Source organism: Necator americanus, chromosome I (genome assembly GCF_031761385.1).
Source record: "Necator americanus strain Aroian chromosome I, whole genome shotgun sequence".
NCBI classification, from domain to species: Eukaryota; Metazoa; Nematoda; class Chromadorea; order Rhabditida; family Ancylostomatidae; genus Necator; species Necator americanus.
Window position 1 is genome coordinate 31,069,525 of NC_087371.1, and position 24,573 is coordinate 31,094,097.

Genomic DNA, 24,573 nt, shown 5'->3' on the forward strand with positions numbered 1-24,573 from the left:
AAAGAGAGGAGAGATTAGTTGACTACTTTTAAAATTTTCAAAGTTCGGTTTAAATGCCTCGTCCTCTATTAATCTCTCTAAATAATAATTTCTTTCTCGACGACTAAAAAAACGTTATTCATGCACAGCCACACGGGAAAAAGGAGGAAAAGTTCAATGAAAAATTTTTAAACAAATTTAGAAGAAATTTACACATCTGATTACGGTAACGGTCCTAACTAGAGCTATCCAATTCTAATGGAAATTGGACTAATGTGGACGCTTAGAAGTGCTAAATTTTTAAAAATTTTGAACTTTATTTTTAATTTTGAATTTTCTCAAAGATCAAACACATTATTTGTGCCATAATGCCCAGGACACGAATTCCTGCTGGAAATCGCAAAGTATTTCGAAGAAGTCGTAGAATCCACAAACGAAATCGGTCATCCGTAGCAACAATTTGAATTCATACAATAGGTGGAATGATTGGAAGAAAGAACGTTGGCGCCATGCCACCGAAGATCCGTGCGAAGTGAACCTCCCGCCGAAAATTGCGTAGGATTACATCAACGTCCGACGACGACGCACACCATGCACCATTTAACCGCACGCAACGACCGACGGAACACGAACGAACGAACGAACGCAGCGAAAGAACGGACGTAGCGAGGATTTATTTGATCAAGGGAATCAGCACGAAACATACATACATGGAACATCCACATCATCCGTTGTCGACGGGGTGGACGTTCGCACTTCAGCTCCCTGGGGGGATGGTTGCAGTTCAGTTGATGACGACGACCAGACGGCAAACGGTTCATAAATTCTCAGCAGCTGCCGATGGCTGAAACGTTGGCGGTCGGAGAGGGGGTGAGAAGGCCGAGACGCCGAATCATCGCCGATGTTATGCCAACGATGGAATGCGATTCTGAATCAGATGCCGCTCGGTCTCTAATGCCATGTCAGGCAACGGGAATGCTGAGAAATCGCGAAGAAAATCGTTTGAATATGGGTTTTTTTCTAGAAAATTCCTCCGAAATTGGAGGGATACTATAAAAAATCAATAAAAAAGATCATCAACTTCACCAATTCCACTACGAACATCAGCTAGGATCAACTAAATCAAATGACCTGCGGGGAATTTTTTCTCGGGAAAAAAATTAATTAATTAATTCGTCTTCTTAATTATTAAGTCTTAAATCGCAAATTGCTAGGAAATTTTTTCTCGAGAAAAAAAAAACTTCCAAGCAATTTGCGAATTAAGACCATTAGATTTTTTTCCTGAATAAAAATCCCCTGAAAATAAAAAAGTATACTGTAAAAAATCAATAGAAAAGATCATCAACTCCACCAATTCCACTACGTATATCAGCTAGGATCAACCCAATCAAATAATCTAAGGGGAAATTTTTCTCGGGAAAAAAAAATTCCCAAACAATTTGCCAATTAAGAACGATACGATTTTTTTCCTGGTTAAAAAAATCCCCCGAAATTCCTAACAATTTGCGAATTAGGAGGAGAAAATTTTCCGATTTTTTCCCTGAAAATATCACCCGAAGATTGAAAGACGTACTGTAAAAAATCGAAAATTTGCACCACTTCCTATACGAATATCAGCTAGGATCAACTCAATCAAATAACCTAAGGGGGATTTTTTCTCGAGAGGAAAATCTTCCGAACAATTTGTGAGTCGATTTAATGGCAGGAGACATCCATGAAGGCAGATTTCATGGTGAAATATGATCTTCACTCTATCGATGATGTAATATACGTCGGTAGGATTAATATCTCAGAGAAATATGAGAGGAGATATAATTTCAACCCCGGCAAATGCTCATCGTAAAGTTAGCATCAATGAATGGAAGACGGATAGAAGGCTGCAGCACTTTGATGGATGTTTTCCGGAAAAAACTACTGTACTTTGTCATGTCCAGAGCATTATAAATGTTCATAAATGATAAATTCATAAATGTATTGGAGATATTGGAAAGTAGAGTGATTATTGGTAGTAATTCAGCCAATCTAAAAAAAAGAACCGTGCCCATTTTGATGGTCCTTTGAATCTTGGCATGCTGAATGCATAGTTTTTTGTTTTTTTTTTCTAGAGAAACATTTTCTATTTCAGAAAGATTTCTTTTTTTCTTCCCTTTTTTTTGTTTGAGCCGTAGCTTAGTTTTCCACCGAAATTTCTTTATTAACAGCTAAAATTAAGATGAAATAAAGTTCAATACCAATTCTTATACCTTTCTGCTGTTTTCCTTTTTCTAACACTTTTTTCGATGATTTAAAAACGCTATTCATGCAGCGCTACACGAAAAAAACCAGAAAAAAAACCCAATCAATCGATTTGTATTTCAAAAAATTTAGAAGAATAAAAAAATAGATATAATTAAAAAATAAATAAACATAAACAAAAAAAACCAGAAGATATTCAATCAAAATTTGTATTTTAAAAAATTTAGAGGAAATTAACACTTTTGCTTACGGTAACGGTCCTAACCAAAGGTATCGCATTCTTTCCTTCTACGGATCAAGCAAATCGATAGAAAAAAGAAAAATTTTACTTAGATAATTTTATCATCGGTCAATAGACACTATCATTAGAATGACCTTGTGTTGACAGACTTTCAATCCAGTTTTTAATCGTCCGAGTTGTTTTGTTTGTTTTCAATTGTGAATTTTATAAAATAAAGTACGTTTTTAAGAAAAAAAATTTAAGTTGACATGCGCAAAAATTATCCGAATATTTTTTAGCGTCAACAAAAGACGAATAGACAAAAGATAGCAATAATTCAATGAATGTTGTCCAGAAAATATTATCCCGAATATTTTCCCTCAGACGTTCTGGATCGGCGGCTGCCGACTGATGCTGGTTTTGTGAAGCTTCCTATTTATCGTTAATAAAGACCACACTAGCTAATTCTAGTAACAAGGCAATTTGACCATTTTATTTTTATAATTTTTTTTAAATATTTTTGTAATATAATATTCTTATAGTTTTCGTCCCCTTATATTTTTTAATTTATTTTTTTTTGATAATTTTTCAATATGTCTAACCATTTTCAATATTTCGCATTTATTTTCTTGAACTAAAATGGTGTGCCAAAGAAAGAACTCATTTCATATGAGTTAGAACAAAAATCCAAAAAATTGGCCTTTAATTTCAATGTAAAAAAAAACGGGGTGAGATCCTTTTCGTGCAGTTCAGATAGTTTCACCCCGAAGAGATGCAGTTACAAATAGCTTCAGATCTAAATCACTGTAAAAGATAAACTTCTCGAACATATTGAAATCTCCACGAATATCTAACAGCGGCAGTGAAATCCTAGGATCCTAAGACTCTGAAGAAGCGAAATTCGTCGGAACGTTAGCTAAGGGATAAAGGATTATAAAAATCGTGTGTCCACCTCAACTTGAGGAGACAAATGCTGGATTGAAATCAGTTATATTGTTTACTTATAAGAAATAACTAGTGTTCATTATGAGTAAGAAGACTAGTAAGAATATAATGGTAGGATTTAAGAATAAAAGGATAAAGGGAAGAATAAAAGGATTATCATATTTTGGAATATTTCTTACTCCACAGAACGATTTCAAGTAACTCATCCCAGATTCGCTTAATTTTGTCATGGATAAAAAGTCAGATTTTTCATGGAATATGGACAAATAATCCGGAGGGGTGATAGGCTTGGCTTGGAGCACCAGGTCGGATTCGAACCTCCGCTAGTGTAGACAGCGGAACTTCTAACTGACTGCGCTACACCAACCCCAGAATTTAATAATAAGCTTGACAAAAGCGTCATGAATCGCTCAATGTTGGGGAATTCCGAATTTATTCCAGGATAGACTCCACGGGGGGCCGCCGCATATACAGATGGTTCTGCTTCGACGCAATCATTCTATGTTACGTTACGTTTGGAAAATACAAGCTACATATACGACCTGGACTAATATTTTATTTATTTATTTATTACGCGCTATGCCAAAAGCATGTGGTGAGGGAAAATAGAAAATGAATACAATAAATACATAGTGAAAAGACCGAAAGAATAATAATATTGAAAAAAAGGAAAAAAAATGAGCAGGGTCAGTTTCGTGTACGATTGGGTAATTTAGTACTTAGTATCCAGGTAATTTAGTGCTTAGGGCGTATCCAGATTGAGGAAGGAAACTTAGGGATCTAAGAGCTGTGGAGTTTTAAAGCTATAGATATTAGCAGCATAATGAAAATTGATGAAGTCAAAAAACAAAAAAAAATATACAAAAAATATAAACCAAAAAAAAATACTCTTTTTTTTGGATTGAGCCCTAATTTGAACTGGAATCGACTGTCTTTTCGAACGCAGAAGACCTGAGCTGAGCGCCCAGAAGCAGCCGCGCGTGAACTTTCATCCTGGATCCCCTATTTCGGTGAAAAGCGAACAAAAAAGCAAAAAAAAACAAAAGGAAAAACAAGCCGAAAAATGACAATATTAAAAATTAAAAAATTAAATCAATTGTTAAAAAAAGTAAAATTAAATCAGTTAAATCAAATAAGTCAATCAGTTGTGCAATACATTGTACTAAACCTGTAATTGTTACTTTTAGTGGCTCGTTCTCGTTCACGAATGTGTCCAGAGGTACAAGAAGCGATTGTTCGCTACAGCGATAACATCCTGTATCTTGTATGTGGGTGGATTTGAGTGCTAAATTACTTAGGCCGGAATCGTACACGGATATTCTTCATCAATAATAATAAATCAATGATAATAATGAATAAATAAATGATAAATCAATAATAACAAAATAATAATCCTAACACTTATTTCTACTTTTTTTATCCCTACAGATTGTACCCTTTTTTCTTCTCTTTTCACTATCTATTCACAGTATTTATTTTGTATTTGTCCATGTCACATCCTTCTTGACACACCACCGAATGTATTAAATAAATAAATAAATAAATAAATAAATAAATAAAATTATTCAAATTGGCAGCCAGGAGCAGTTTTTCTTTCTTCTTCGTCTCGACGTCATTTTAAAATGACGGTTTTTGAACTGTAACTTGGAGCGGGGTGCAATTCACCTGCTTATATATTTATTCTTAGTCTAAGGCTAGGTCCCATGGCTTTAGTAGATCATAATCAGTACGGGACCTATACAAGAACTGGGGCCATGCAGTTTTTCCTGTTGAATACACGGAACTACAGATGTAATCACGTAAATAATGTAATTTTCCAAGTTGCATCCCAAAATAAATTCCACATGCTACATTATATAAATAAATTTATTATTATTATTATTATTATTATTATTATTATTATTATTATTATTATTATTATTATATTACTATTATTTATTATTATAACATTCTATATTATTCATTCCACATTCTATATTATATAAATAAATTTTAAAACTCTATATAAATATAAATATATATAAATTATAAATAAATTTAGCCAGTAAACTAAAGCAGGAATAAATGTGGCAGAAATTGCACCGTACATGTTGGAATTCAAATTCACGTATATCTTGAAGCGAAAAAAAGGAGAAAATATGGAAACACCCTTCAAAATATGTATGTTAGCTATTTTATTTTATTTTATTTTAAAACTTAATTTATAACGAATTACTTCATAAACGAATAAATAATAGTAGATAGATCTTAAGTAGAAGTCATTATAGAATGGTTAATAATTTATAGTAATGAATAAAATCATAAGAATTTATAATATTTAACAATATAATATATAACTTAATTTATAATAATTAGTAGAAAAATAAAATAATAAATCATAACAATTTATAGCATTTAATAGAAAAAAAGAAAGATTGAAAAACGAGAAAAACTAAAAATTTGCACCGCTCACGAAATCTGCAGAAAGCAGAGTCAAGGATTTGTGAGTTGCACTTTAAGTGAATGAAAATCCTCGAAAGGATAAGGAAGGATAGGCGCTTAGAGTATGTACGTGCGGGTGATTTCGAATTGAGAACGGGGGAAAAAAAGTCGTTCTCGACCTGTGAATTGAAGGCGAAGAACCACCGTAGCGATAACCACAACAAAAACATTCAACGAATGAGCAAAAGAAGAAAAATAAACATCTCTCGCTCATTAAACGGTCGTATCGGGCAGTGGAAAGAATAATTTCAGCTATGCGATGTCCTTATTTGAGTCGTCCATACTCTTGAGCGTGGACGCCGACGGGGCGAGAAAAAATCGCATGAAAATGATTTAGGGCATAATCAAGTGCTGAAGTACATAGGTTGTGAAATTCCTGCGAAAGGGTTCGGTCCCGTGGATTTCGGTTACTTTCAAGTTGCTATTTTGTCACGGTAGGTTGCAGTTGTTTACTTGTTTATTTATTACGCTCAGTGGTCAGCCAAAGAGGACGGATATGCAAGTACAAATAAAAAAGAAATACCGTAAATACATAGTGAAAAACGGAAAAAATAATACACTCAGTTAATAATACAGTTACGGATCAGTACGATACCGTACGATACGATGTACGATGCCGGCCTAGGTGATCTAGTTGTAATTAAAGTGTTGGAATTACTACCAATCCATAGTAACGGGAAATTTCCAGCGAAAATTCATAGCAACGATTGAAAAATGTAATTGTAATGTGAAAATGAAAAATGATTGAAAAACGTTCATATTGTTTTATTATGGTATTATTAGATATTATTTTTATGTTTGTATTCTTATGTTTTTTATATTTATTTATGTTTTTTAAATATTTTTTTTACATTTTATTATTACATTTTATTTTTTATGGTATATTTCCTGATGTTCCAACGGTAACGTCCATAATAGTTACGATTTTAACCGTTCGAAATTCCCCCGGGGGGTTTGTCAATCAAAAAATCCATAGACGATTTGAGTAGCGGATGAGGTAATGTGGTCAACGCTGCTGAGCGGCTTCCTTGAGCCTCTTCCTTGTTCCAGGTCAATGTGGTGCAGGTGGTGGTGGTGGTGCTGGTTTCAGACACATTAACGAATCAGTGCTCAATGAACTCGAAGAAATCCCATTCCTGGCTGATGGCCGACGCACACCGTCAGCAGCAACAAAAGAAAAGGAAGGAAATGCGAAAAAAGAATGGGTTTGGAAAGAAACGAATGTGAGGCTCGTGAAAGTGAGTTTTGAATTGTTCGTGACCGAATCCATCAACTGGATTTGAATTCGATTCCTCTGTGGAAATTGCGAGGACATCGCTAATCTGACGGTACCATCGCTGATTCGATTCTCTCTCTTTCACTTGCCCTTTACGAGGAATGGGAATCCGACCGGAAAAAATCAAATCCTTCTTTGTCCAGTCACGCCGAAGGTTCAGCAATATTATGAAAATCTTTGTTTTTCTCTTTGTTGACATTTGTTTTCACTGGATATTGGAGTGGGTGTGCTTTGGAGGTTGTAAGAAGTTCTTACAGTCCCAGCATAGTCGACGGATCAACATCGCCTGAAGCCAACCAAACTTTCTCATCCCACAGGTATCGATCAGTTGGTATTGAATTTGATTGAGTGGGACTCATTTCCATTCTATAATAAATAGGATAGTAATGAAGAAAAGGAGAGAGAGATGAATTTTGAAAAAGAACAAAGTTTCTCGAAACATCTTCCTCAGCCTAATATAGACCTACTTTTTTGCGTACTCAGCTACATAGGGATTTTTAAAACTAGAAACTAGAAATTTAAAACTCGAAAGTGAAACTTAGCTTAGATCAAAAGATACATCCCAGGTGGAAGATTGGAAATGCAGGACCTAATACTCTCGCTTATGATTACTCGAATAACCTGAGGTGTAAAGGATAAAGTGTCTGGCGGTAATCAATCCGCTTGGGATGCACCTACGCGATCGACTTCAATTCAGAATCGTTTGAGGTTTACGAACGGCTAGCGGAAGATACGGCTTCGAGCGTTCCGGCGCACTATTTTTTACAAGGAGTTCGAATGGAGCGCGTCAGCCTTGTGCACGCGCGCATCTTTCGGGCTGTTTTTTTACGGCAATTAGGAAGAAATGGATGGAATCACCCTCCTCTCTATAATCTACTATCCCGTATAAGAATACTCCGCCTGAAATCCGCAACACCTCAGATTCGTGGGGTGATGCCTTTAAGGATAAAGTGTCTGGCGCTAATCAATCCGCTTGGGATGCGCCCTCACGTTCACTTCAATTCACGATCGTTTGAGGTTCGCGAACGTGTAACTGACCTATACAATGACTTATGGGACCTAGCCGACGGGTCAAGTCAGTGTTTTTATCCTCCCGGACAGGTCTGGTACCAATTTATCCGGACCCCGGAGGGATGAAAGGCTTGGTGAGCACTAGGGCGGATTCGAACATCCGATCGATCGTGCAGGAACAGCGGAACCTCTAACCGCTACACTATACCCACCCCGATTTTAATCATTACTATAAACTATTAACCTTTCTATAACGACTTCCATTTAAGATCTACATATTTACTGCGATTTATTTATGAAGTAATTCATCATAATTTAGGTTCTAGAATAGAATAAAGTGAATAATAAATTATTTCTAAGGAGTTGTTGAATATTGAATGAATTGAATTATTGAACGTCACTCCATCTTCGTCATTCCATGGTTTCGATTCTCACTTCAACAATCCCACACCCAAACACCATCAGTCGCATTTTTCCCGTGTCTCTCTACACTAAATATAAAAATTTGCTTAATATGAACGATGTCAATCCTATAGGCCCTTGGAATTAGCGTAAATCTTACAATACTAAATATTTCTGCCCAGCTGTGAGCACCGCGCAGCTAAAATAAAGAAGTTTAACCTCTAACTGTAAAAATAAATTTTTACTCTGCAAAATCTTGTTTCTTGAGTAAACAAGAACTGTTTACTTCGGAAATTACCTCAATTTTAAACGCTTAGCGCTCAGATAGCGTGTAATGTAGCAAGTGGTATCGTATTCAGCACATTTTGCACGAAAGTTGTGGTTAAAATCCCCTCAGAAAAATGAGAAAAACCCAGGAACGGTCAATAACGTACAGATTGAGTGAGAAACGAATGTTGTCGTCTTATTTTGGACGTTGAGGAGCTTATGGACTCGTCTTAAATTTGATAGCGATAATGAATCACGTACCTAATTAATCCGTTGGGGTTGCAAACATAAACGGAATGTTACTGATAGGAAGAAGTTACGTCTCCTTAAAAATAAAAAAAATCCCCCCTAAAGTCTTTTGCAGGGGCCTTATCATCCATCACATGAGTATCTTACTTTCAAAGTAATTTTTAATGATTTTTTTCGTGATTATCGTTGGAAACACTGACTTCCCTTGTCACTTCATTTGTTCCTTGTTCCTGTTGCAAATCTAACTATTTATAATGCAGAAGATTTCATCACGAACAGTTCAAAGAAAAATTGCAAAATTAATTAATTAATTTATAATAGTTAAATAATTAAATAATGATTGTTCTGTGAATTTCTGCACTCATTCGGAAATCATTCCTAACTCCAGAGATTCCTCCTGACTACATCTGGACAGTAATATGGAAGAAAAAAACTACAACGACATGGATGAAGCGCGCATCTGGACCGCCAACCTCTTTTGACGCGCACTCGGCTCAGTTCTACAAGGAGGGCATCGACTTTCTACGTGGACGTTAGCAAAGTGCTGTTAATGGTTGAGAAGAACACAAAAGGTGAAGTGTTCAGCGGTAATCAATCAATCAATCAATCAATCAACCACGTTCACTTCATTTCAGAATCGCTGGAGGATTACGAACCCGTAGTTCCCAGCCTACGGATACCATGACTTTCGGAGTCTAGCCGATGCATCGCATCAGTATTTCTATCCTTCCAGACAATTTATTGATACCAATTTATTGATCCCAGAGCGGTGAAGGACTTAGTTGGTATTGGAGCATCCTAAGTGTAGAAGGTGCTTAAGGTTGTGCTTATGGGGCCGAGATTTAACATCAAATGTGAAAAAACAGGCGGTTAACATAAAGATATCTTTTTACTTGAACTTCACAAACTTTGCAGATGGATTCGAACCTCCGATCGATCATAGCGCCACAGCGAATCCTCTTACTGGCTGAGCTACACCCTGAAGAATATATCATGGAATAAAATATTGGCACTGCTTTTTTTTTTTGTGAAATTCTAAAATTGGCTTAAAAAATCGCATTTCTATCCAAGCATCCTAAGTGTAGGAGGTGCTTAAGGTTGTGCTTATGGGGCCGAGATTTAACATCAAATGTGAAAAAACAAGCGGTTAACATAAAGATATATTTTTACTTGAACTTTACAAACTTTACAAACATATAAATGATCAAACTTTCAAGCTTGGCGAAACCTTTCTATATCAATCGCTTCTTCTGCGCATATCTCTGCAACCAATTTCGGTGGATAAGGTGCTGCCAACTTATCTTGAATCAGATACAATAAATTTAGAAGTGATTCCATGCTGCTCCACTTTCATTGAGCTTCATCTTTCCGTTATTATTCGAGCACTGGAATCGTCTACAAAATCTTTGCCGACTCCGCTTAATTATCTGCTATGTAAATAATAAATAACATAAATGTAATGGGGCATTAGTAGCACAGTCGGTAATAGTTACCGCTGTGTTTGCGCGATCGATCGGAGGTTCGAATCCGCCCTGGTGCTCACCAAGCCTTTCATCCTTCGGGGTCCGGATAAATTGGTACCAGACTTGTCTGGGAGGATAAAAACTCTGAGTTGACCCGTCGGCTAGCCCCCGCAAGTCCTTGTAGGGGACAGTTACATGTTCGTAAACCTCAAACGATTCTGAATTGAAGTGAACGTCGAGCAGGGAACCCGAGTGGATTGATTAGCTCCGGACACTGTATCCTTTATCCTTTATCTAGCGAAACGCAATCTTTTGACAGTGACAGGACGTGTTGGTGCACGGTACGGTGTCGAAGTTCTTCTTAGTTCATGATAGATCTGGGAGGATTACGACCACATTTGCATAAAGCAAAGCTTTACATACAACACCGCTACTAACTTGTGTCCCAAAATCCGTCGCCGACGGATTAATCCGTCGCAAACCGTCGGAATTCTTGGAAGTGGTCAAAATTAAATTTTGAAAGTACCATTCGAAAATAAATGAGCTGCTGATTTCAAATATACTTCCAGAATTTACTTTTGACAAATGTGTGGCCTGAAAACGGGAAAAGTTTCCTCAAGCCCCGTTAATTACTTTCACACCTTCGCAATCCTTCCATAGGCATATCCCGCGGATACATCATGGAAGGAAGGGGTGTTCATAAGATTTCCGCTTATTTCTCGAAATTGGACAAAATGTTCATTACATCCGTAATCAGGAGGTTTTTTAGAGCATTTTGGTACTCCACATCATATGTTGGTCCGAAATTTCCATTCTCTTCAGAAATTCACGAAAGTGCTCCATCGAAGACTAATAAAACGCCATGCTTTCCAAGCTGTGAAAAATCTTCTCGGAAATTTATCAGCAAACAACTTGTACTTGACAATAGTTTACATTGTAAGCTTCTAGTTTTGTAGAATTCCGACGGTTTGCGACGGATTAATCCGTCGGCGACGGATTTTGGGACACAAGTTAGTAGCGGTGTTGTACGTTACATCTCATGCTACTCATAGTAACGCTGTGCTTCGTGGTACCTTGCTAAAGATTTAGCACAATTCGCAGGAAAAAATAACATGAATACAAAAAGCGTAGACTAAGGTTGTCATCATAAAATGTCGATGAGCGGTGAAGCGAATGAAATGCAATTATAACAATTACGGCGATGAAAATCAACCGGAATGCTACGGTGGTGGTCATCAATGTGTGACGGTTGCGTAAAGTTATGAAACGCTGTTGCATTGTTCACTCCAAACAATTACTATAACAGTACAAAAAACATAGAAAAAAGAGACAAGTACTGGAATTTGATATTCGTTAAAAAAAACTTCAGTCTACACAGTGCTTAGGCTTACACAGCGTTTATGCAATTCTTGCCCTGATCCTAGCGAAATTTGAATTCTCCTGCCGCAGTCCTCGCAAAAATTATGAGATAGATAGATAATTTTTATACTAAGATAGATAATTTTTTTAGTAAGCTATGCATCTATCATTTCCAGGTACTGAGAATTGTAGGCCTAAAAAAAAGATATGTTGAAAAAAAAATGTTGAACACCGAGCTACTTTTTGAAAGAATTCAAGTAATTTAATTAGAAGTGGAGATCTATGTATGGTTCCGAGTTCAATCTCTCTCCAAGGTAACTATTTAACCTGCAGTTGTAAGCCAAATAAATAAAGGCTAGACGAAAGTGCTTAAAACAGGCTGACTGGGAAATACCGACACACATCCAAGAGATGGAAAGAATATTGCCCATGTTCGACTGTCTTTAAATCTGTGAGTGACGAGTTTGCCTACCGTTTGGATGCTTTCCGTGGGGTGAATCCCTAATGCCTTTGAATTTTTCAGGCTCTGACGAAGGCGATAACTCCGAAACGTTAGCCGTTTTTTTAATAAAGACGATCAATAACAATCTTGGCTACAGTTCAAGAAAATCAATAGAAAGATGAAAAGAATGTTTAGAAAAAACCTATGTGCAGACTGGGTCTTGTATCTTCACTTTTCGATATTTTTTTCATTATTCAACACTATGTACTCTATCCACACAGAAAAAATAAGGATATTGATGATGTGGAAGAAGAAGGGCAGCTCATGGAGAGGTTGAGCAAGCTGATGACAAGGAAAGTGAGAAGAAAGACGAAAAAGAGGATAGCAGAAGGAAAGAGGAACATAAACAAAAAGGTGGAGAGCTGAAAGATGAGAAAAATAAAGAGAGAGATGAGGAGCAGGACACTAACACTAAGAAAAGTGGAAAAGAAAAACACAGCAGCAGGTGCGACAATGAAAAATGAACCTATATGCAAATTTTTTGCTTCCCAAGTGGTCTTGCCCTCTTAAATTCCACCTGGAAAAGATCCATAAAAAAAGAAAACTCGATTTTTTTCTGTCTAACTTAAGAAAAAAAATGAACTCAAGTGAGAGATGAACGGTAGTGCTCCTACAGAACCGAGCTACATACATTTGCGGTGCCCTTGATGGCGATAAAAATTATCTATTAATTTTATATAATTTATATATTTATATTCTACATATCAATTGTAAAAATTAATTGTTAAAATATGAAGGTCCCTTATTCTTAAAATAATACGGATCGAAGCTTATTTATCTATTTGTGTATTTGAAAGCGCAAAAAATAAACAACATAAAAATGGAAAAATCTATAAAATGAAAAACAATAAAAAACAAAGCTCACTAGAATTTTCCCTAAATTTTACATAGCAGCGTCCTCTTTAGTGCTGCCGTGTACGTTGCCAAGAGATTAATTTCGTTACTCTTTACTTTGAAAGGTTGTCTGAAATCTCATCCGAGTTAGTTCCAGGATGAATAGCCTTCGTTCGACAGCTGCGCATCCTAGACCTTCAAGCGCCTGAACTACAAGTCGCCGAACCGTTACCTTAGTGAAAACTCATGGAACTGATAAAGGAAAAAATTTTTTGCAATTTTTTTTCGAGAAATTTTTTGCAAAAAGACAATTTTTTGCGAAAAAAATTGACTTTTTTCGCAAAAAATTCACACGATATTACTTTTTTAATGTATTTTTACGATTTTCACAATAGATGTCAGGGATGAGTTCTGGTAGCTGCTCAACCAGGATAAGATCATGGATGCAGGGAACCTAGTGGACGACAGATCTCACATCGATCGATTTCAGCCGTGAAATACGTGAACAAATCCGAGAACTTAGAAAATTGGATGATTTGATGCATTCGATGATACGAACGAAATGGCAGTGATCGATGGAGTGGAAACGATAACATCCTGAGTGCTTCATTAAATAATAGTAATAATAATAATAATAATAATAATAATAATAATAATAATAATAATAATAATAATAATAATAATAATAGTATAAATATATATGATTTCACAATATCATACAGCAGTAAAATTTGCTGGAATTCAGGGTCACGGATTTTGTGGATACAGCTAGTTGTAAATCCATATTCATATTCAAAGATATCACAATTCATTAAACAATGCACTTTTTTAACCAACTCGTAATTTTTGAGAAACCATTCCTTGAAAATGGCTCTGTTGGCGACACCTTTCAATGCTTATGAATTCCCAAGTAAGTTTTATCGAAAATGTTCAGAAATAGTTATAAATAATAGTATAAATTAGTGAAAGAAATAGATAGTTTGATATAGAAGCAATGGAAATAAGCAGTTATAAAAAAGGTATGGATGAATGATAAAAGGATAAAGTTACTGGCGTCAATCAATCCGGTTAGGATGCACCTGCGCGATCGACTTCAACTCAGAATCGTTTGAGGTTTACGGGACGTGTAACTGGCCCATGCGATGACTTGCGGGGGCTAGCGGACGGGTCAAGTCAGTGGTTTTATCCTCCCAGACAAGACTGGCACCAATTTATCCGGACCCCGAAGGGATGAAAGGCTTGTGGTGAGCACTAGGGCGGATTCGACCTCCGATCGATCGTTCAGGCAGCGGAGCCTCTCCAACCGCTACAACCGCACCCGCTGCCTCTTCTAATTTTTTTCTGTAATTTTTCAGAGATCATTGCTTGAAGATAGTATTGTTGACTACATTTCTCAAATCTCAAATCTTTTTCTTCTCAAAAGATTTTTCCTCTCAAAAGATTAAATTTCTCAAACCATGAGTTCCCCCAGTAAGTTATAAGAAAATGTTTAGGAATTAATATAATTAATTATACTTTATTATATATTTATTATATATTTATAATAATTTTATACTTTTATTAATTATTCATATAAATAATTAATAAAAGTACAAAATAATAAAATAAGTAAATAAATGTAAAATAATAAGCAATATTAAAATAAAAATAATGGGAATAAATAGACATAAACAATAAATAATAAATTGAAAAATAAAATAAATAATAATATGAAAAAATATGAATGTTCTGTCAGAAAATGCATGTTTGAACTTCTTTGCATTTCTCCGCTTAAGGTACTGGATGCTCTTTTTCTCCATGGTCGCAGAATTTTGCTTAAAATTACTTATATTTGGAAGCTCACCAAAAACCGATCAAAAATAGAGATATCTGAGCTTTTTGAAATGTCAATGTTTATTGATCGAACGAGTGATTTCTGTTTAGGGTTCGTTCTGTTACAACCAACATCTGTTCTCATACGAAAGCTCATTTCTCTGCATAGTTCCTGATATATGGAAGAATCTGAACGGGGAATTTTCCCAGAAATAATGAAGAATCTTCTTTTTAAGTACACTTTTTCGATTACAATCGTATAAGGCGTTGATGAATTGTGGATGGAACTAAAATTCTCTCCTCTTGTGTACTTCTTTTAGCCTTTCAGCAGTTTTCATGTTGTTCTTGTGTTTTCTACTTCTTTTCTACATTTCATTTTTTCTCCTCTCTCTTTTTAGAAAAAATGTTCAGCGTATTTTATGCAATTTCTCAGCTTTACTGTTCCTGTGGTGGTGTCACTTGATTTTTCACACTCTTCTTCGGAACAAATCTGCTTTTTTCCACTTGGTACCTACAATTTTAATTTTTAGCACTTGGTACCTACAATTTTATTTTTTAGCACTTGGTACCTACAATTTTATTTTTTAGCTGTATCTGTCAGCTTCCCCCAGTCATTAAAGCAGTCGTAAATTTCAGCGTCTTCTTCCTACAGAAGATTGGGACTTGGGACCTCTTTTTATTATCCTGATTGACTGTGGAGTACTTCTAATACCAGTACGGTTTTCATCTCATTTTTTTAACTTCTCTATTTTTAATAATAATAATAATAATAATTAATAGAAGTCAATTAAATCATCTCCGCCGTAAAAAGTATACTTCACCAGTTATTGGCCTCGTGCTTCTCCAAACTTCGCAGTTGTTGCTCAAATATGGGCAAATATGAATTCTTAGTGCTACTTGTCAAGAAAACACCTGACGTACACCAGAAAACTCCATTGCTGATATTGAGCACTGACTCGTTATCAAATATTAGTGACCGATGGAGTGAAAAATCGGCCCTATTTGGTCTACTGCTGCTTTGGTTCTACTGCTTTTTGACAGTGTCGAAAATGACTGCATTTCCACAATTTGAAGACCTGGATCAAAGGCATCTCGCCGCGAATCTGAGGTGGTACGGATTTCAGGTGGAGTATTCGTATACGGGATCATAGATTATGGAGAGGTGGGTGATTCCGTCCATTTCTTCCAAATTGCCGTAAAAACTGCCCTGAAGATACGACTTCGAGCGTTCCGGCGCGCTATTTTCTACAACGAGTTCGATTGGAGCGCGCCATCCGTGTGCTCACGCCGCGTCTTCCGGGCCATTTTTTACGGCAATTAGGAAGAAATGGGCGGAATCACCCCCTCTTCTTAATCTACGATACTCCACCTGAAATCCGTACCACCTCAGATTCGTGGGGTGATGCCTTTAATTTCGAAGATAGTGTCTCTTCCCGTGAAGAGAGCGAACCAGGAGTGATTAGTCCTGAGGGTAGTGGTGTCCTTTGCCAATCCGCTATTGATATTGCGGACTGTTGTCGTCGCACCGCTGCCGCGACGTCGTTCATAGAAAATGACGGCTCGAAGCAGTTGCTGTGAAACTGACATTGTGCTTAAGCGTAGCCGGCTATAAGTACCGTTGGCGGAGAAGCTTCGAGGATGTTCTACAACTACCACATGATATATCATTGGTATCCATCAAAAGTCTAAGCTTCCGGACTTTTCAAAAAAAAAAACCCTGACAAGACTTTCTTGGCAAACTACTGCTAAGCGCTAGTGGAAGGTTTTCTTTGCGATATCCAAGAATTACAATTTTCATTAATTTAATCTGGACGGCATGCCTCCCTCTATTCAAGTTTCTGAGTTTTACCATTTTTCCTCTTTGCTCCAATTTTTGTGCTTTTGAGGGAGAACTGCTGTGGAACAGAGAAGTTAGAAGATACATACCAATTTATTCTTGTTAGTTTAGCCGTTGTTTAATAAGGACGATCAATACCAATCTTGGCTACAGCTCAAGGAAATCATTTTAAAAACCAATTGATTCGTATCTTATTATTATATGCACTAAAATTTTCAATAAGGGTTTAAATAATCGGATTGGTGCGCCGGGGCCAGATATCCATAAAGTGGGTTGCCACGAGCCCAACGGCGTCGGATTGGTGCGCCGGCGCCAGATTTCCATAAAATAGGGTTCGATGGGTACACCAGACCTGTATCTGAACCCAATAGAAAACATAGATAAAAAGTTGTCGTCGGATTAGGCTCACTTTGGCACTTCGCCGAAGTGCGTTGTCCATGGACATAACTCTGCCCGACCTTCTTGATTTTCTGCGAAAGCTTGGACGTAATCAGCTGGCCTTTTCCCGTTTAAACCCAACAAATTCCTCAGAACTCGTTGAATAAGGCAATCTGTTGATCTCCTCGGTACCAAAGAAGTGAAGACGATTTTATGTAGCCACTTCCGATGGTGGTGCAATCAATGTGGTGCACCGGCGGATGACACGTGGAAGGTCGTCGGTGTCACAAACGTGACCAGAGATCATAAAAATGAAGAAGGAAGAAAAATATGTTTACGCTCGGTGGGTATGCTCAAACAAAGAGCATTTGAATAACAGGCAATGAATGAGAGTTGCACTCTCGCGCAGCAGGCGCATCTGGTGTGCAAAAACTATTCGAGCACAATCAGAGAGCAGGAGAGCAACACAGCGCCGACGGCAGACAAAGAGGTTGGACCATACCATAAACAGTCCAACTGTGTTTATTGCTCAGAGCATAGTCGAGCATTCGCCTAAAGCATCTCCTTTTCCCTTGCCTCCCTCCCACGTGTGCTTACATATTTTTACCTCCCTTTTTGTGATGCTTGTATTTTATGCATTTCTGTTTGTGCAAGTGTATTTGTGTGTACTGTGTATTATATCACGTCTGTTCTTTTACATTTGCCATGTAACGTGCCTTACTCTGATATTGGTGTATATTGTACGTGATAAATAAAGGTTTAATTACCCAAGTTTGAGGCTTATTCACGTGGCATCTAACGAACAACTGAACCACCGCTGACTCAACTGGTGCATCGGCAATACGAACGACCGCGCCAACACCAACAAATCTACCACAAAAATATGAAGGTGAGCATCACAATATTATTGCATGCTCTTATAACTTTGCGTTTGCATTCATCATTATCGCCTGTTCGAACTTGGGAAACTATTCCTCTTGCATTCAAAGCATTCTCTTATCCTCGAAACCACTTAAATATAATTGTTGAACATCATCAGTTCACAAATTATATTCCAGCCTGACCAAGCCAAGATAAAATGGCGACATCTCTCAAAACAAGAAAGAGAGTTCTGACTAGGCATTTCAATTCCCTAACGCAACTTTTGGCAAAGCATGCAGAATTGGGAAGCGACGTCAACCTACAGGATAGGGAAGCATGCAACGCAGCACTAAAGCAAGTCCAGAATGCTATAGTGGAGATAAAAACCCTTCAAACAACCTCTGGAGGAGCCCTATACGCATTCACGGACACGGTGGACAGAATATCGGAACCCCTCACCAAGGAAGAAGACGATGAAGTGTCCGAATGTATTACTAACGCAGAGGAACTCATCGCCAGTACTACTGATATGCTTCTTAAGTTGGAAATGACCAAGGCTAGCCTAGCCTCTCATAACCTTACATTTCCAACATATACTGGATCTCATCCTCCACCAGAAGTTCCTGCAGCCAAGATAGAGCTGCCGAGGATACCAATACCGGAGTTCAACGGCAAAAGCTGGCAATGGGATAGCTTCTGGGAGCTATTCAACGCTACGGTGCATTCTCTACCGCTCTCAAATTTGCAAAAATTCAACTATCTTGTGAGAACATTAAAAGGAGAAGCCCGTGAATCAATAGCTCGTTTTCAAATCACTTCAGAAAACTACCCGCTAGCAGTACAGCATTTGAAGGAGAGATACGGCAACGTCCAAAATATAATCACTGGACTGCATCGACAGCTAGAGCATTGGAGTGCTAGAAGCCCACAATTAAGGGACCAACGAAAACTGCATGATCAACTGTCGGCAATTATCGCACAACTCGAAAGCAAAGGCGAACCTCCCGATAGTCCATGCCTGCTATCAAAAATTCTTTCTAAATTCACAGAAAGGATTCAACGCAGCACACTTAAAGAAAAGGTCTCTCTGCCCCAAGGAGAGACCTGGACATTAAAGAAATTGATGACAACAATTGACATTGTCATAAAACGCGAAGAAGAAATTGAACTGCATTTGCCAAAGAGGATAGAACGTCCACAACTTCTAAGCAAAACTACAAAGGAACCGGAGTCCCAAATCAAAGGGCGGTCTCCCTTTTGTTTCTATTGCTATAGCAAAGAACATTGGTCCACAAGATGCACGAAAATAGCGGCACCTAAAGCACGACTGGAATATTTAAAAAAGACAAACTGCTGCATTGGGTGTGGATCAAAGTCCTATATTTATGCCGATTGCAAAAGCAAAGACTGTATAAATTGCAGAAAAAAGCATCATACGTCTACGTGCTTCAAGACAGCACCAGTCAAGCCGCCTCAACAAGGTCCTGTTTCAAATGAAAAAAAGGAAGAAAGGAAGAAGCCGTCATATGTACGGCAGAACTTAACAAGGTGCGAGAAGCAAAGCGCACACGTTACGGAGGGCTCAATACCTAATCTCACAATCTCAATACCTAATCTCACAGTAATGTGAGTTGAGGATACCTCCAACAAAACCCGACAAGGGGAGATATTCCTTTTGACAGGAGCCTTGAAGGCGCTACTTCCAAGTACACAAGAGCTCATAACGCCTCGGATACTCTTAGATCTATATGGCGATTACGAATATACGGAGCAGAAGGATACAAGCGAAAGGGCTTCAACCTATACCAGAGAAAGCATTCGGCGAAAAAGGAGTATGCAGAGAAGGAGCAGAGCGAGCTACTAGATGAACGAAGAGCCAGGATCGAGGAGTTCCTCAGATACAATAGGGAAGTACCAGAAAGGAAAATTAGACGACTTAACTACATGAGATCAGAAGAACGCTTCCTAACATGCTCATTCTGTTTGGCCAGGGGAGAACATTACTCAGACAGCTGTCCAGAGTATGCAACTGTGGACACGAGATCAAGAAGAGCACGCTGTGTCTTATGTCTCGACAGCCATCATGACACGGAGCATTGCTGGAGCAAGGGCAAGACATGCATGTATTGCGGCAGTACGCACCATAACAAGACCTTTTGTGCCCTGCCAGAGACGATAAACAAGCGCCGTAAAGAGCTGGAAAAGGTGAGGGAAGAGCTGCAGACGCTCAGGAACCACCAAAACCGTCAACCAGGGCCCTCGAATTCACAACCCTGGGGGGAGTGTCACAAACCTGACCATAGATCATAAAAATGAAGATGTAAGAAAAATATGTTTACGCTCGGTGGGTATGCTCAAACAAAGAGCATTTGAATAACAGGCAATGAATGAGAGTTGCACTCTCGCACAGCAGGCGCATCTGGTGTGCAAAAACTATTCGAGCACAATCAGAGAGCAGAAGAGCAACACAGCGCCGAGGGCAGACAAAGAGTTTGGACCGTATATAAACAGTCCAACTGTGTTTATTGCTCAGAGCATAGTCGAGCATTCGCCTTAAGCATCTCCTTTTCTCTTGCCTCCCTCCCACGTGTGCTTACATATTTTTACCTCCCTTTTTGTGATGCTTGTATTTTATGCATTTCTGTTTGTGCAAGTGTATGTGTGTGTAGTGTGTATTATATCACGTCTGTTCTTTTACATTTGCCATGTAACGTGCCTTACTCTGATATTGGTGTATATTGTACGTGATAAATAAAGGTTTAATTACCCAAGTTTGAGGCTTATTCACGTGGCATCTAACGAACAACGGAACCACCGCTGACTCAGTCGGACGATATTCGTGACTATAAGCATTACATGTAGTAGCATACGGTATGTGCAGGAATTCAAAGTTATAGTCGGGTCAGGGAGCCAAGAAAGTGAATCTCGATGCAGTTGCATAAACGGGTACGCTCGAAGCGGCGCGGTGGTACTAGCGGTTGCGATTGAGGTGCGACTGCCTCGAGCTACAGCGATGATTGGTGCTAGCAAGTGTGCTACCTCGATCCTGATCGCTACGCTCTACCAGCCCGTTTCGAGCGCAACTAAAACGGTGTACGTGGAGGCGCTTACGCAACTGCTCCGTGCTTCATGTCATTTTGACTCTATCATTTGGTGAAACTAGGAAGACTGTATTGGTCTATAAAAGGATAAAGGATAGAGTCACTGGCGTATCAATCCACTTGGGACGCGTCAACTCGTTTTACTGGAATTCGTAATCGATGAGGTTTTGGAATGCATGTTGGCCTATACAATGACTTGCGGGGTAAGCCGATGATCAAGTCACTGTTTTTACCCTCCCAGACAAGTCTGGTACCAACCAGTTTATTGATCCCGGAGGGATGAAAGATTTGGTTTGCACAAGGGCGGTTTCGAACCCTCGACCGTGTGGCTAGAACGGACCTCTAACCGACTGCGTCACATCCGCCCCTGTATTAGACTATAAGTCAAGAAAATCGCCAACTTTCGCTCAATCTATTTCTTAAATCCATAATGCCTGATCGAATTTCAAAAATGTCGGATGAAGGACAGCTGATAAGCATGCTGGTTTGATGAATACGATATAAGAATTATTCATCTTTGATAATATGCCATGTCTTAGAAAATATAATTCTGGAGACTTAAGAAAACCTTCAGATTTGATGCATTAAGAATCGGTCATGAAAAGCTCGGGCAGTTGAGACAGTTGATCTTTCCACAAAAGCGAAAGAAAAAATAAAGGAATCTCAACATGATTTAGAAGAATTGCAATGATCGTTGCCTGTGCTTCTGTGCCTCAAGTTGTAACGAGTTTTTGATGCATAATTGTGCGAAGTTTGCTTCCACTGTTGTTGTTTGTTGTAACAACCTTTGCAGATAATAATTCGATTCCTGTTGCAATATCATTGAAACGTTACTCACGTGGTTTGTAACTACAAAGACCGAAATTTCATTAGGTCACAGTTCACATCATTTTTTTTTCACGGAAACAATTCATTTGCTGTATGTCCTAAATATAGAGTTAGGTTAGTTGCATTTGTGCGACAGATTTTTTTGTTTCCTGTTGACAACCATTATTTCCCGGTGACGATGTGTAACTCCATTCATAGTGACCGTTTTTTGATAGTGACCAATTTATCGCAGAGGAACTAGTTTGATTAAAGTTGCTCCTGATGAATGGCGATTAAAGGCATCACTCCACGAATCTGAGGTGGCACGGATTTCAGGTGGAGTATTCGTACAAGGAATGGGAGACTATGGAGAGGGGAGTGATTTCGTCCACTTTTTCCTAATTGCCGTAAAAAACGGAAGATACGGCTTCAAGGGTTCTGGCGCACTATTTTCTACAAGGAGTTTGATTGGAGCGCGCCAGAACGCTCGAAGCCGTACCTTCCGGGCCGTTTTCTACGGCAATTAGGAAAAAATGGACGGAATCACCCCACTCCCCATAATCTACTATCCTGTATACGAATACTCCACCTGAAATCCGTACCACCTCAGATTCGTGGAGTGATGCCTTTAAATAAAGATCCACAGTCTCGACTGCGCCATCCTTCCCCATCCGCCACACAGTCCGGACATTCTCGCGTCCAACTACCACTTATCCCTATCTCTACCTCATCACCTGAAGGGACGTCACTTCATTGGTGAGGATGACTTCAAAACGGCCTTCCAGCCATTCTTTGGTCGCAAGTTCCCGGACTTCTACAAGGAAAGAATGTATAAACTGCCTGAACGTTGGCAACATGTCGTCGACACCGATGGAGAATACATCAGTAATTGAAAACTAAATGTGCAAGAATAAACACTTTGCAAATTAACCTTTGCAAAGTGCAACAAAAATTAGTTGCGAATCTAATACTTCTTCAACACTTCCGCCTTCGCCTCCAGAAAAATTATGATTCATGATTTCCAAAGTGCAGACCTCGTTCTGCAGTTTTGACGATTATTACTGAACGACAGGTGTATTGTGGTGTTTTTCAAACTCAACCACAGTGAAAGAAGAAGAATATGCTGGCGTTTCATATAACGTATGCTGTGTTCATGTGAAAATCGGTATGGTTATCTAAAAAATGACGACTATGTAACGTTACTGCAAGTATTTTAAGAGTAAATTTAGAGTAAATTATGGAGAGGGAGGTGATTCCGTCCATTTCTTCCTAATTGCCGTAAAAAACGGCCCGGATGATGCGGCGCGTGTACAAGGCTGACGCGCTCCAATCGAACTCGTTGTGGAAAATAGCGCGCCGGAACGCTCGAAGCCGCATCTTCTGGGCCGTTTTCTACGACAGTTAGGAAGAAATGGACTGAATCATCCTTCTCTCAATACTCTACGATCCCGTACACGAATACTCCACCGAAAATCTGTACCACCACAGATTCGTGGGGTGATGCCTTTAAGCATTTGCGCGTTGAGGAGGTGTGACTGGGTGTGTGGTTTAATCTCGTATCTTATCATCATTTCTTCATACATTCTAATTTTTCATGTAAACGCTAGATTTGATTAGGCTGGATGGTTTCGTGGTTGGAAGTGTAACTATGAAGAAAACCTAAGACTAACCTCATTTCAGTCTTCTTGTATTGTTTAAAGTTAAAGTTTAAAGTTTCTGGCGATCCGCTCAATCCGCTTGGGACCTGCGCCACCACGTTCACTTCAATTCAGAATCGTTTGAGGTTTACGAACGCGTAACTGGCCCATACCATGACTTGGGGTGGCTGGCCGATTTGTTAAGTCAGTGTTTTTATCCTCCCAGACAAGTCTGGTGCCAATTTATCCGGACCCCGGAGGGATGAAAGTCTTGGTGAGCACTAGGGCGGATTCTTATTTATTCCTTTTTTTTCGATAATAGTAAAATTTATGTGGAGACGGCGAATCAATCGCCCGTGAATAACTCCAAAATCAATTTAGCACTCGTATTTAAGTTGACAACTGCTGCCATTCACAAATCTTTTCATGTAGATCAATAACTTCGGATTCGTAACCGCTAACCGCCACACCTGCCCCTCTCTTGTCTTGAATTGTCGATGAAAAACTTCACAAAATTTCTTCTCTTATTCAGGCATGATGAATGCATGCAGAAGACATGGACGAACGGTAATAGGTGCAGTGCTCTTGGTGTCACTTTTCAGGAGCTACGGCGCAAAATACGGAAAATCTCCTACTCCTAATGAGGGTAAATGCGTTGTTCTGCCATGCTAAGCAAACTACTCAATCAGTTGAAAGAATGTGTTGATCAAGGCAGTTAAGCAACATTAGCTTGGGTTCCGTCAATCCAGTGAATCTGGGTTGTAACGTTCTTCAAAGTTTTAGATGGTGCCTTTTTTAGGAGAACACACACACAGGTGTGATAAACTCGTTCGATTTCGAATTTAACTCGAATGCGATGGTCGAATCCAGGATAACCTGAACAGCGTCCCACCACTTTTCCTGTACGATCCGTTTCC

General features: G+C 38.6%; 1 protein-coding gene across 3 annotated transcripts; it reads left to right on the plus strand.

Moving 5' to 3' along the window:
- Positions 1–819: 819 nt before the first annotated feature.
- On the plus strand, positions 820–24,536 carry RB195_007389 (uncharacterized protein; the record flags this gene model as incomplete). 3 transcript variants are annotated; one of them, XM_064180983.1, is made up of 9 exons in its annotated part: positions 820–991; positions 4,567–4,647; positions 6,911–7,098; positions 12,668–12,834; positions 18,370–19,737; positions 19,794–20,316; positions 22,760–22,904; positions 24,189–24,302; positions 24,456–24,502. In XM_064180983.1, the coding sequence occupies 9 exons, from the start codon at positions 820–822 to the stop codon at positions 24,500–24,502; spliced, it is 2,805 nt and encodes a 934-aa protein (XP_064037811.1). The 3 variants fall into 3 exon arrangements, with proteins under 3 accessions (XP_064037811.1, XP_064037812.1, XP_064037813.1); XM_064180985.1 differs by lacking the exons at positions 820–991; positions 4,567–4,647; positions 6,911–7,098; positions 12,668–12,834 and having other exon boundaries at positions 18,329–19,359; positions 19,534–19,737; positions 24,259–24,302; positions 24,456–24,536; XM_064180984.1 differs by lacking the exons at positions 4,567–4,647; positions 12,668–12,834; positions 18,370–19,737; ... (2 more) ...; positions 24,189–24,302; positions 24,456–24,502 and having other exon boundaries at positions 6,911–7,143.
- Positions 24,537–24,573: the final 37 nt, after the last annotated feature.